This window comes from Pan troglodytes, chromosome 20 (genome assembly GCF_028858775.2).
Source record: "Pan troglodytes isolate AG18354 chromosome 20, NHGRI_mPanTro3-v2.0_pri, whole genome shotgun sequence".
NCBI classification, from domain to species: Eukaryota; Metazoa; Chordata; class Mammalia; order Primates; family Hominidae; genus Pan; species Pan troglodytes.
The window spans coordinates 43410231-43422251 of NC_072418.2; the positions used below are offsets into that span (position 1 = coordinate 43410231).

General features: G+C 49.9%; 1 protein-coding gene across 8 annotated transcripts in view; it reads right to left on the reverse strand.

Moving 5' to 3' along the window:
- AKT2 (AKT serine/threonine kinase 2) overlaps nucleotides 1-12021 on the reverse strand; it is a 117786-nt gene that overhangs the window by 92637 nt on the left and 13128 nt on the right. For 4 of the 8 annotated variants that reach the window (XM_024351378.3, XM_054674198.2, XM_063800738.1 and 1 more), the window contains 4 exons: nucleotides 10566-10644; nucleotides 5100-5237; nucleotides 3016-3165; nucleotides 687-757 (listed from right to left, as the gene is read on the reverse strand). In XM_024351378.3, the coding sequence (XP_024207146.2) occupies nucleotides 687-757; nucleotides 3016-3165; nucleotides 5100-5237; nucleotides 10566-10644 (438 nt within the window). Of the gene's footprint in view, nucleotides 1-686; nucleotides 758-3015; nucleotides 3169-5099; nucleotides 5238-10565; nucleotides 10645-12021 lie in introns of all 8 variants that reach the window. The other 4 variants (XM_054674199.1, XM_024351377.3, XM_024351374.3 and 1 more) reach the window with 1 other exon arrangement.

Here is a 12021-nt window from a genome sequence, read left to right on the forward strand (position 1 = left end):
TGGAGGTGGGTCTATACAGATGAGGAGGCTGAAGTACAAAGGACTTAAGTGACATGGCCAAAGCCACGCAGTCAGGCCCCTGTGGGCTTCAGGGTGTACTCTGAACTACACACCAGGCCTGGGGCCTGTGGGACTGCGGGCCGTGGCAGGAAGTACAGGCTGCATCATGGGCACAGTGAAGAGCCTCTGCAGGGCTTCCAGTGAGGGGACGGGCCCTGTCCTGTGGGCCGCACACACTGCTGCTGTGGGGATAGGGGCTGGGGTCCACGGTAGCTGTGCGAGACCATTCAGGAGGCTATCATCCTATCCTGACAGGGAGAGGTGGCAGAGGAGGGAGAGAAAGTAGAGTCATCAGACCCACTGACAGACTGCAATGGGGAGGGCAGGCAGCCCTCAGATGGGGCCCCAGGAGAGGGCTGACTTGGGGAAAGACACTAAGACCAGTTGGGGACATGGTGGGTGGGAGGCATCCAGGAGTACTGGACCCCCAGGGCTGGAAACCGGGAGAGAAGCCAGGGCAGAAGACATATGGGAAAGCCGCCAGTGCAAAGCCAGGAACTGAGGCTGGAAAGGCAGGTTAGACGGCCCTGGGCCGAGTGAGGTTGAGATGTGTTAAAGAGTCAGGAGCACCGCTCAGGGAGGACAACAGCTCGCACGCCCAGAATCGCTCCCCCATCCCCACTCACTTTACTCCCTGTCGTGGTGTCTGCCTTGGTCTCGGCGCCGAGGCGGTCAAACACAGACGTCCTATGGAGACCTGGGAGGGAAGTGAAGCCATCAGGGAGAGGCCCCGGTGGGCCAGGCCTAGGCTGAGCTCTGTACAGACACCAAGGCAGCCCAGACACCAGTAGCTCTGGGACAGGCATGGCCAGACTGTGCTGAGTTGGGTGTTATGTCTACACTGTTGGCTCACACTGACCCTAACCCACCCCTATCTGGCTAGAGCCAAATGTGGGAAAGACCAGCTACAACTGGCAGATTCCCTACACCTCAGCACTAGCTCATGAACTGTGTGCACGGGAAGAGTTCTTAGCGCCTGCATGTTCCTTTCACTTCTTGGGGTCAGGGACCTCTGAGAGAATCTGATGAGTGGTAGTGCATCCTCCCCTAAATTATAACCTAATAGCCATCAATAGAATGGTTACCAAATTATGGTATATGAATACTCTGGAAATAATAAACGACCATTGAAAAAAGAATGAAGAAGATCTACCTGCATTAATATGAGAAGATCTCAACAAAAAATTTATAGAACATGGGCCAGGCATGGCAGGGTGTACCTGTAATCCCTTTGGGAGGCTGAGGCAGGTGGATCACCTGAGCCCAGGAGTTTGGGAACAACCTGGGTAATATAGTGAGACCCCATGTCTAAATATATATATATATGAACAAAAAAGTTATAGAACATGCTAAGAGTGGTGACTCATGTCTGTAACCCCAACATGGTGGGAGGTGGTGGTGGGCAGATCGCATGAGCCTAAGAGTTAGAAACCAGAATTTAAAAATTAGCTGGGCGTGGTGGCCCACATCTATAGTCCCTGCTACTGGGGAGGTAAGGTAGGAACCCAGGAGGTCGAGGCTGCAGTGAGCCGTGTTCGTACCACAGCACTCCAGCCCAGGCAACAGAGCAAGACTCTGTCTCAAAAAAAAAAAAAGAAAAGAAAAGTTAGGTCCAGGCATGGTGGCTCACGCCTGTAATCCCAGCACTTTGAGAGGCCAAGGCAGGTGGATCACCCGAGGTCAGGAGTTTGAGACCAGCTTGGCCAACATGATGAAACCCCGTCTCTACTAAAAATATAAAAATTAGCCGGGCACGGTGGCGTGCACCTGTAATCCCAGATGCTTGGGAGACTGAGGCAGGAGAATCACTTGAACTCAGGAAGCGGAAGTTGCAGTGAGCCAAGATTGTGCCACTGCACTCCAGCCTGGGTAACAGAGCAAGACTCCGTTTCAAAAAAAAAAAAAGTTATAGAACAATACTTACATTTTAAACACAAATACTATTTGTGTTTAAAAAAGAAAAACTAGGCTGAGTGTGGTGGCTCATACCTGTAATCCTAGCAATTTGGAAAGGTGAAGCAGGCAGATCACTTGAGCTCAAGAGTTTGAGACCAGCCTGGGCAACATGGCAAAACCCCCTCTCTACAAAAAATACAAAAATTAGGTGGGCATGGTGGCATGAGCCTGTAGTCCCAGCTACTCGGGAGGCTGAGGCAGGACTGCTTGAACCTGGGAGGTCGAGGAGACTGCAGTGAGTTGACAAGGTGCCACTGAACCCCAGCCTGGGTGATGAAGTGAGACCCTATCACAAAAAAATAAAAATTAAAACTAAAAAACAAAAAACTGCCTATATATGTGTTATGTATGTACATAGATGCTGGTCTGGAAAGGTTAACAAGAGACGGGGATATGGGAGTGAGGGAAAAGAGTTTGTTTTTACTGAATATGTTTCTGTATCATCTGAAAGTGCTGGAGTTACAGGCATGAGCCACCGCGCCCAGCCTTTTTAATAGAGATAGGGGCTCACTATGTTGCACGCTTGAACTCCTAGGCTCAAGCAATCTTCCCACCTCAGACTCCCAAAGTGCTGGAATTACAGGTGTGCGTCACCACACCCGACCAAGAGATCATCTCTGTACTCCAAGTCAGAAGGCCTAGCTTTGGACTATATCTCCACTCGTCTCCTCTGGTTCATATTAACGGTGCCACTTTGGGGTATTTGCCCTTGGCCAAGCACAGCCACTCATTTTACAGCAGGCCATCACTCTATCATTGCTCCTGCCCCTTGGGGAAGAGGTGCCAAGGAGCCCAGCTACACTAACTGCAGGATCAGAGGGCAGAGGTGATGTATTTCCCTCCTCTGCAGCCACCATCACTGTCCCCTTGGCCTACGGCTCCTGCATCCCCGTTAGAACCTGCTTCTCAGCCACCGTCTGTAGGATATGACGGGCCCTGTGTGATGCAGACGGAGGGACGTGGACCCCGCGGGGAAGCATGCCCCTGATGGGCCAGTACCTTTTGCAGCCTGCTGCTGCTCCAGGATCTTGCGGGTGCGGGGTGTGGTGCCTTTGGGCATGTTGATGACGTACTTCCCCTCCATCTCAGCAGTGACCCGGCGCCGCTTGGCAGGAACAGCCAGGCTCTCCTCCTCCCGGCGGGCCAGGGCTACTGGGGGAAGAAAGCAGGGGTATCAGCACTCTCTGAGACAGAACGTTCTCCCAGGATGGAAGCTGGACACTAGGTGTCCTTTATCTCCACACATTCACGACTGGAATCCCTTACCTTCCCAACCACCCACATCACCACTGACCAAACCACAGAGAAACTCAGGTCTCTGTTACACGAGGTCACAGAAGGTGCTCAGAATCCCCAGGCTGTGGCAGGCCTCCCAGGCTTTCTGTGGCTCTGTCCCTATTCCAAGCAGGCTTCTGGCCCAGCCCAGCCCACATCCCCTCGGATGGGGAACCTGCTGGGTGGTGAAAAGGTTCTAGAGCTCCAAGCAGGCAGTGCTTTATGGCTGCACTCACTTGTCAACAAGCACTTGAGCTGTGTACACTTATGAGTGGTGGATTGTGCATAAGTTACACCTCAATTTAAAAAATGAATCCCCTCAAACGTGTTAAGGGTTAAAAGAGCCAGTTGCTCCCAGGCTTGCCATCTCTGCAATACTTTGTTACACTGATTTTAACTTTTTTTTTTTTTTTTTTTTTTGAGACTGAGTTTTTGTTCTTGTTGCCCAGTCTGGAGTGCCATGGCATGATCTCAGCTCACTACAACCTCCGCCTCCTAGGTTCAATCGATTCTCCTGCCTCAGCCTCCCAAGTAGCTGGGATTACAGGCATGCGCCACCACGCCCAGCTAATTTTTGTATTTTTGGTAGACATGGGGTTTCACCATGTTGGTCAGGCTGCTCTTGAACTCCTGACCTCAGGTGATCCGCCCACCTCGGCCTCCCAAAGTTCTGGGATTACAGGTGTGAGCCACCCCACCCAGCCTACTTTTTTTTTTTTTTTTTTTTAATGTAGAGACAGGGTTTCATCATCTTGTGCAGGTTGGTCTTGAGCTCCTGGGCTCAAGTGATCCTCCTGCCTCAGCCTCCCAAAGTGCTGGGATTATAGACGTGAGCCACCATGCCCAGCCTGATTTTAACTTTTTTGCTCGTGGCACACAAATCAAAGGCCAGAAGAGGGTGAGGCACTTCCAAACCTGCAGGACAAAGGGGAGACTTAGTGATGGAGGTGGACGGGGCGTGATAGGAGTGGGTGTCAGAAACATGAAGCGCCCTGGGCCTCAGTTTCCACATTTGCCTTATGACACCATGAGGTCATTGCTGTGGGGATGGGTCCAGCAAAGGCTTAAGAGCATGGTGGATGGGAAGGCCTGGGAGCCCAGTGACTGCAGGCCCATTCCCAGCTCTCAAGCGGAGACCTGGAGGAGGACAGAGGCCAACACGGAGCAGTCTGGGAAGGAAGAGTGCTCAGGCCAAGGGGTCACCAGGAGCAAAGGCCCCATGATGGGAAGGAGGCTGGAGGGGAGCAAGCGAGCACGCAAAGTGGGGTGATGCAAGAGATGAATCTACATGATGCAGGGCCCTGCAGACCATGTGGGGAAGATGGCCTTTATTACTGGAATAATGGGGAGCCCCGGAGAGTTACAGCCCAGGGGGTTACAGGATCAGACTGAAGGTTTTCAAGGATGGATCCCGTGGCTGCTAAGAGGAGGCAAGAGGTTCTTAACCTATGACCCCAGGCATCAAGCACAGAGCTGGGCACAAGTAGGGGGCTCGGTGAACACCTGTTCACAAAGCCTGAACCCCTGAGTGAGAAGGCAATGCACACATGCCTCAACACACCAACTCAGGTGCTTCTGTCCATCCTCCTGGGTGGGGTATCGCCACCCCCCATGCTACAGATGAAGAAAGTGAGGCTCACAGACGTATGGCACCTTGACCAAGTTTACAGAGGTGATTCAGGTTCAAATGTTTTGTATACCTTGTGGCCTTCAAAGCACCTTACAATATTGGAAGCATGACCCCCAACACCTCCTACCAACCCACGTTCCCCTCCAGCTCCTCCTACCACCTGCCCATGTTCCCTCACCAGTGGCCTTGGCACTCTTTGCTGCCATCTTGTTGGATACAGTGACCGAGATCTTGGAGGTGCTGGTGTCCGGGCGCCTGGGGGGTGTGCTGGGTGGAGAGTCATGGTTCAGGCTGTTGGTGATCATTCGGGAGGCAGCTGTGGGGAGAAAAGGAGAGTCCGGTTGGGTGGGGTCCTGGAAGACAGGCCTCAATCCAGCAGTCTCAGGGTCAGGATGGAGAAGGTGAGGCTTGAGACTGAATGAGAAGGTCAGTGGGTGTCACCCTGTAACTGCACGGTACTCGTGATGGGGATGCTTGGGGGCAGGGTGGGCTGCATCTCCCCAGGAACTAGCCCATCCCTCCCTATCCTGGGAGCCTTTCCTGAGGCTCTAGACCACACTAGTTCTGATCACACCTCACCCATCAGTCACCCAGCCTCGTGCTGAGTTCGCTTCGCCCCTCCCGGAGCTGCTTCAGCCATGCTGGTCTCCAGGATCTTCCTCACCTAGCAAGTAGGCGCTTCCTCAGGGTCCCTGCTGTTCCTTCTGCCTGGCATGCAGTTCCCCAAGCACAGCGGAATTGCTGCGTCTCATCATTCAGGCCTCCTCTCTGATGGCAACTCCTCAGAGAAAACTTCCCTGACCACCCCATCAAAAACAGCACCTCCTCAACCTCTATCACCCTTACCCACTTTCATTTTCTTCACAGCCCTTACAACTGCTTGACATTAAACTCTATTTGTTTACTGGTAAACTCACTCACAAGAACATAAGCTCCACGAGGAGGCTGTGTCTGTTTACTGCTGTATCCCAGTGCCTAAAGTGGTGTCTGAGGACAGGCACAAGGGCGCATGCCTGTAATCCCTGCACTTTGGGAGGCCTAAGGGGATGGATCACTTGAACCCAGTTCAAGACCAGCCTGGGCAACATGGCAAAATCCCATCTCTACCAAAAATACAAAAAATCAGCCAGGCATGGTGGCACGTGCCTGTAGTCCCAGATACTCAGGAGGCTGAGGCAAGAGAATCACTTGAGCCCAGGAGGTCAAGGCTGCAGTGAGCTGTGATCGCACTACTGCACTCCAGCCTGGGCAACAGAGTGAAACCCAGTCTCAAAAACAGGGGGGAAAAAAAAGGAAAACTACATTAAACCATCACAGACCATTTAATAAAATGTGACCCCCAAGCACCCGTCACCCAGGTCAGGCATCAGGACATTATTGGTACCCAGAAGTCCCAGGACAGATCCTTCCCTATCAGACCTCCTCCCTCTCTGCAGGAAGAAATTCTTGGTTTTCAGGCCTGCTCTCTCTCCTCTGTTAATAATATACCCCAGCACTTCTTCAGACATTTTTCAGGTTGGATGGGTGGCTTTATGTCTAATGGCTGCAAACTCTCTGGCTATGCAGAATCTGTCCTGTGAGAGCCTCCATTCACAATACTCTTTACCTAGCTGAGTGCAATAGGATCAGGATTTTCTGCTATAAAAGGCAAGCTGTTAAGAGGGCCCTACCTCTCCTGCTGTACCCAGAGGGAAATATGCAGCTGAAAAGATGTCAGGAATGTGATGCTTTATCATCATGACAGGCAAGCCCCATTTGGGTGGCGGTTAAGCAACCAACTCTGTCTTTACTCTGTCTTGCATTTGCATTGCAGTCAGGATATCAGAATACAAAGAATTGTTCTCTTTCCCACTCCTGACAGACACATCATTCAATGTTCTAAAGTGTGTAAAGGTGATCATCTCAGGAATGTTTTTAGAGCATTCTTCCCACCCCTTTCTTTCTTTGCCTTATTCCCCTTCTCTTTTTATTTATTTATTTATTTATTTATTTATTTATTTATTTATTTATTTATTCTTGAGACAGAGTCTCGCTCTGTCGCCCAGGCTGGAGTGCAGTGGCGCGATCTTGACTCACTGCAAGCTCTGCCTCCCAGGTTCACACCATTCTCGTGCCTCAGCCTCCCGAGTAGCTGGGACTACAGGCGCCCATCACCATGCTCAGCTAATTTTTTTGTGTATTTTTAGTAGAGACGGGGTTTCACCATGTTAGCCAGGATGGTCTCGATCTCTCGAGGTCTGACCTCGTGATCCGCCCAACTTGGCCTCCCAAAATGCTGGGATTACAGGCGTGAGCCACCACACCCAGCCCTCTTTTTTTTTTTTTTTTTGAGACAGGGTCCCACTCTGTTGCCCACGATGATGGAGTACAGTGGTGCCATCATAACTCACTGCAGCCTCAAAGTCCTGGGCTCAAGCAATCCTCCCACCTCAGCCTCCCAAGCCTCCCACAGCTAATTTACTAATTTTTATAGAGACAGGGTCTCACTATGTTGCCCAGGCTGGTCTCAAATGCTTAGCATCAAGTGATCTTCCCACCTGGGCCTCCCAAAGTGCTGGGATTAAAGGCATGGGTCACCATACCCAGCTGAACATTTCATTTATAAAGATTTGAAAGACTGGTAAAACTAATGTGTGCTGTTAGCAATCAGGCTAGTGGGTACCCTGGAGACAATGTGGTGGCTGGGAGGGGGCACAGGGGGATTCTGGCAGGCTGGTCATGTTTCCATTGCTGGATTTGGGTGCTGGCTACATGGGTGTCCCATCTGTGAATGGCACCCCACTGTAATATTATGAGTGAATGCTTTTCTGAATGTATGTTATGGAGGAGTGTTGCAGAAACGAACCCTAATTTGCTCAGCTTCTTTGCATCCACATCTTTGGGTAGGCCCTGCCCACAATGACTCTGGACTTAGCCATGTAACTTGCTTTGGCCAACAGGACAAGAGCAAATGTTGTGCAAGCAGTGGCTTAAGAGGTGCTTTGCACACTGGGGCCAGCCCTCTTCTGCTGCTTTTAGGAACCCTGCAACCACCACTGTGAACAAGCCCAGGCTAGCCAGCTAGATAATTATGGACACGTAGCCAAGTCACCCTGTGGGCCCAGATAACATCAGGACAACCATCAGATATGTGAATGCGGCCGTCAACCTGGCTTCAACCTAGCTGCCAGGTGACCACTAAAATCAGCTGAGCTGGCCTAGAGCAGAACTGACCAGCCAACCCACAAAATCATGAGAAATAAACACCCATGTTTTAGCAAGACATGGTGGCTTGTGCTTGTAATCCCAGCTATTCAGGAGGCTGAGGAGTCTGAGGCAGGAGGATCACTTGAGCCCAGGACTTTGAGGCTACAGTGAGCTATGACTGCACCACTACACTCCAGCCTGGGCAACAGAGTGAGACTCCCATCTCAAAAAATAAAAATACATGTCTGTGTTTTAAAGCACAGTTTTGGGCGGCTTAGTTATCAGCAAAGGGAAGCTAATGTGTATATTAAAATTTTAAAGTTTATTTTTAAAAAAGGTATCTGTCGGGTGCGGTGGCTAATGGCTGTAATCCCAACACTTTGGGGGGCCAAAGTGGGTGGATCACCTACAGTCAGGAGTTCAAGACCAGCCTGGCCAACATGGTAAAACCTCGTCTCTACTAAAAATAACAAAAATTGACTGGGCATGGTGGCAGGCACCTGTAATGCCAGCAACTCAGGAGGCTGAGGCAGGAGAATCGCTTGAACCCAGGAGGTGGAGGTTGCAGTGAGCCGAGACCATGCCATTGCACTCCAGCCTGAGCCACAAAAGCAAAACTCCATCTCAAAAAAAAAAAAAAAAATGGTATCATACTGCTTTTAAAAACCAAAAATAGCCAGGTGCAGTGGCTCATGCCTGCACTTTGGGAGGCTGAGGCGGGTGGATCGTTTGAAGTCAAGAGTTCAAGACTAGCCTGGCAAATGTGGCAAAACTCTGTCTCTACTAAAAATACAAAAATTGGCTGGGCATGGTGGCACACATATGTAATCCCAGATACTTGGGTGACCGAGGCACAAGAATCACTTAACCTGGGAGGCAGAGTTTGCAGTTAGCTAAGCGTGCCATTGCACTCCAACGTAGGCAACACAGCGAGACTCTATCTCAAGGAAAAAAAAAAAAAAAGGTCAGGTGCAGTGGTGGCTCACGCCTATAATCCCAGCACTTTGGGAGGCTGAGGCGGGTGGATCACCTGAGGTGTTCAAAACCAGCCTGGCCAACAGGGTGAAATTCTGTCTACTAAAAATACAAAAATTAGCCGGGCGTGGTGGCAGGCACCTGTAATCCCAGCTACTCGGGAGGCTGAGGCAGGAGAATTGCTTGAACCCGGGAGGCGGAGGTTGCAGTGAGCCAAGATCGCGCCACTGTACTCCAGCCTGGGCAACAGAGGGAGACTCCATCTCAAAAAAAAAAAAAGAAAAAGAAAAAATATAAATACAGTCAATACTCATCATTCATAGATTCCATATTTGCAAACTTGCCTACTCATTCAAATATATTTGTAACCCCAAAATCAATACAGCAGTGCTTTCACTGTCATTCACAGACACACACAGAGAACATTTTGAGTTGCTCCAGACACGTTCCCAAATGAGGACAAAGAAGGCATTCTCACCCTCTTGTTTCAGGTCCCGCTCTGTAAACAAGCGTCATTTGCCCAGTCTACTTGATGTCATGAATGTGAACATTTTTCACATTTTTGTTGGTGATTTTGCTGTTTAAAATAGCCCCCTGGACGGGAGCGGTGGCTCATGCCTATAATCCCAGCACTTTGGGAGGCCGAAGCAGGCAGATCACTTGAAGTCAGGAGTTCGAGACCAGCCTGGCCAACATGGTGAAACCACGTCTCTACTCAAAATAAAAAAATTAGCTGGATGTGGTGGCAGGTGCCTGTAATCCCAGTTACTAGGAAGACTAAGGCAAGAGAATTGCTTGAACCCGGGAAGCAGAAGTTGCAGTGAGCCGAGATCGTGCCACTGTACTCCAGCCTGGGCAACAGAGACTCCATCTCAAAATAAATAAATAAATAAGAAAATAAATAAATAAATAAATAAATAAATAAATAAATAAATAAATAAAATGGCCCTCAAAGCACAGTGTTGAAGTGCTGTCTGGCTTCCTAAATGTAAGAAGGGTATGATGTACCTGATCAAAAAAATGTGTGTGTGAGATAAGCATTGTGCAGGAATGAGTTACAGTGTTGTTGGCTATGAGTTCCCGGTTAATGAAATCAACATTATGTATTAACTACAGTGCCTTTAAAAGGAGACACACATAAAATAAAGCTATATATTTGACGACAGGCTTGCAGGAACCTAACCTAGTATTTCCCATAGGAGCAACAGATTCTCCATTGCTCTGTATTTCTTCTAGGAGCTAAGAATTCACTAAGTGTACATATTAACTTTACAGAACTTAATGACCACAGATGACAATTGACTGTGTGTACAGCCATTCACTACCCAGTTTATTTTTTCCCCTAAAAGAAGAGTAAGAATTCCTCCAATGGCTTTGTTTCTACCTTTGCAAATTACAGGCGGGGATGGGATGGCCAGACGTGTCCCCTTCACTGACAGGGTATAAAAATCAAGGAAAAGAGGCCTGAATAGTTAGGACTCACCACTAGTGCCACGGCGAATTTCGCCTGCAAGGGGGCTAGGGCTGCAGGGTACTGACTCAGTGGCAGCTTTGCACATGTCCTGTGAAAAAAGAACAGGCACCTGGGTCACCACAGAAGAATCATGCATGAACCTAGAGATCTAAGCAACACCACAAGGATCAACACCTGACTGCTAGAGAAGATTCTAACACATTTCACTCCTAACCATAAGAAAGCATCAGATACCTCCAAACTGAGGGACACTCTATAAAATATCTGACCAGTATATTCAGATATATATATCTGAAGTTCAGCCTCCTCACCTATTGAAAAAATAGGCCAGGTGTGGTGGTTCACGCCTGTAATCCCAGCACTTCGGGAGGCCGAAGCGGGTGGATCACCTGTGGTCAGGAGTTTGAGACCAGCCTGGCCAACACAGTGGGACGCTTATCTCTAGAAAAAATTAAAAAACTAGCCAAGCATGGTGTCACACACCTGTAGTCCCAATTATTCAGGGGCTGAGGTGGTAGGATTGCTTGAGCCCAGGAGTTTGAGGCTGCAGTAAGCTGTGATTGTACCACTGCATTCTAGCCTGGGCAACAGAGTGAGACCCTGTCTCAAAAATAGGTGAAAGATGGCCAGGTACGGTGGCTCACACCTGTAATCCCAGCCCTTTGAGAGGCCGGGGCAGGTGGATCACCTGAGGCCAGGAGTTCAAGACCACCCTGGGCAACATGGCAAAACCCCATCTCTACTAAAATTATAAAAACTAGCTGGGCATGGTGGCGCACGCCTGTAATCCCAATCACTCGGGTGGCTGAGGTACGAGAATCTCCTGAACTTGGGAGGTGGAGACTGCAGTGAGCCAAGACAGCACCACTATACTCCACCCTGGGCAACAGGGCAGGATTCTGTCTCAATTAAATAAAATAAAGAGGCCAGGCACAGGGGCACATGCCTGTAATCCCAGCTACTCAGGAGGCTGAGGTAGGAGAATCACTTGCACCCGGGAGGCAGAGGTTGCAGTGAGCCGAGATAGTGCTACTGCACTCCAGCCTGGGCGATGGAGTGAGACCCTGTCTCAAAAATAAATAATAAACAAGTGAAGAAAGGAAGGAAGGAAGGGGGGTAGGGAGGGAGGGAGGGAGGAAGGAAGGAAGGGAGAAAGGGAAGGAGGGAGGGAGGGAGGGAGGGAGGAAGGGAGGGAGGGAGACAGTGCCTGGCAGGCCACAGCAAGTGCTTGGTAAGTGTTAGCTATTATATTAATCACTTAATGAGTACAACACTCCAGGTCTGGTGCTCAAGGCCACATATACTATCTGGTAGGTGGCCACAGCCACACTAGCATCAGGGCTGTGTGAGAAGCCCATTTCAAAGAGATCCAGGAAGGTGGGTCACTATAAGTGGAGGGGTCAAGACTGGAATGTCCAGGTTGTGAGCCAGGTTGCCATCTGGATCCCACATAGGAAGCTGCTGT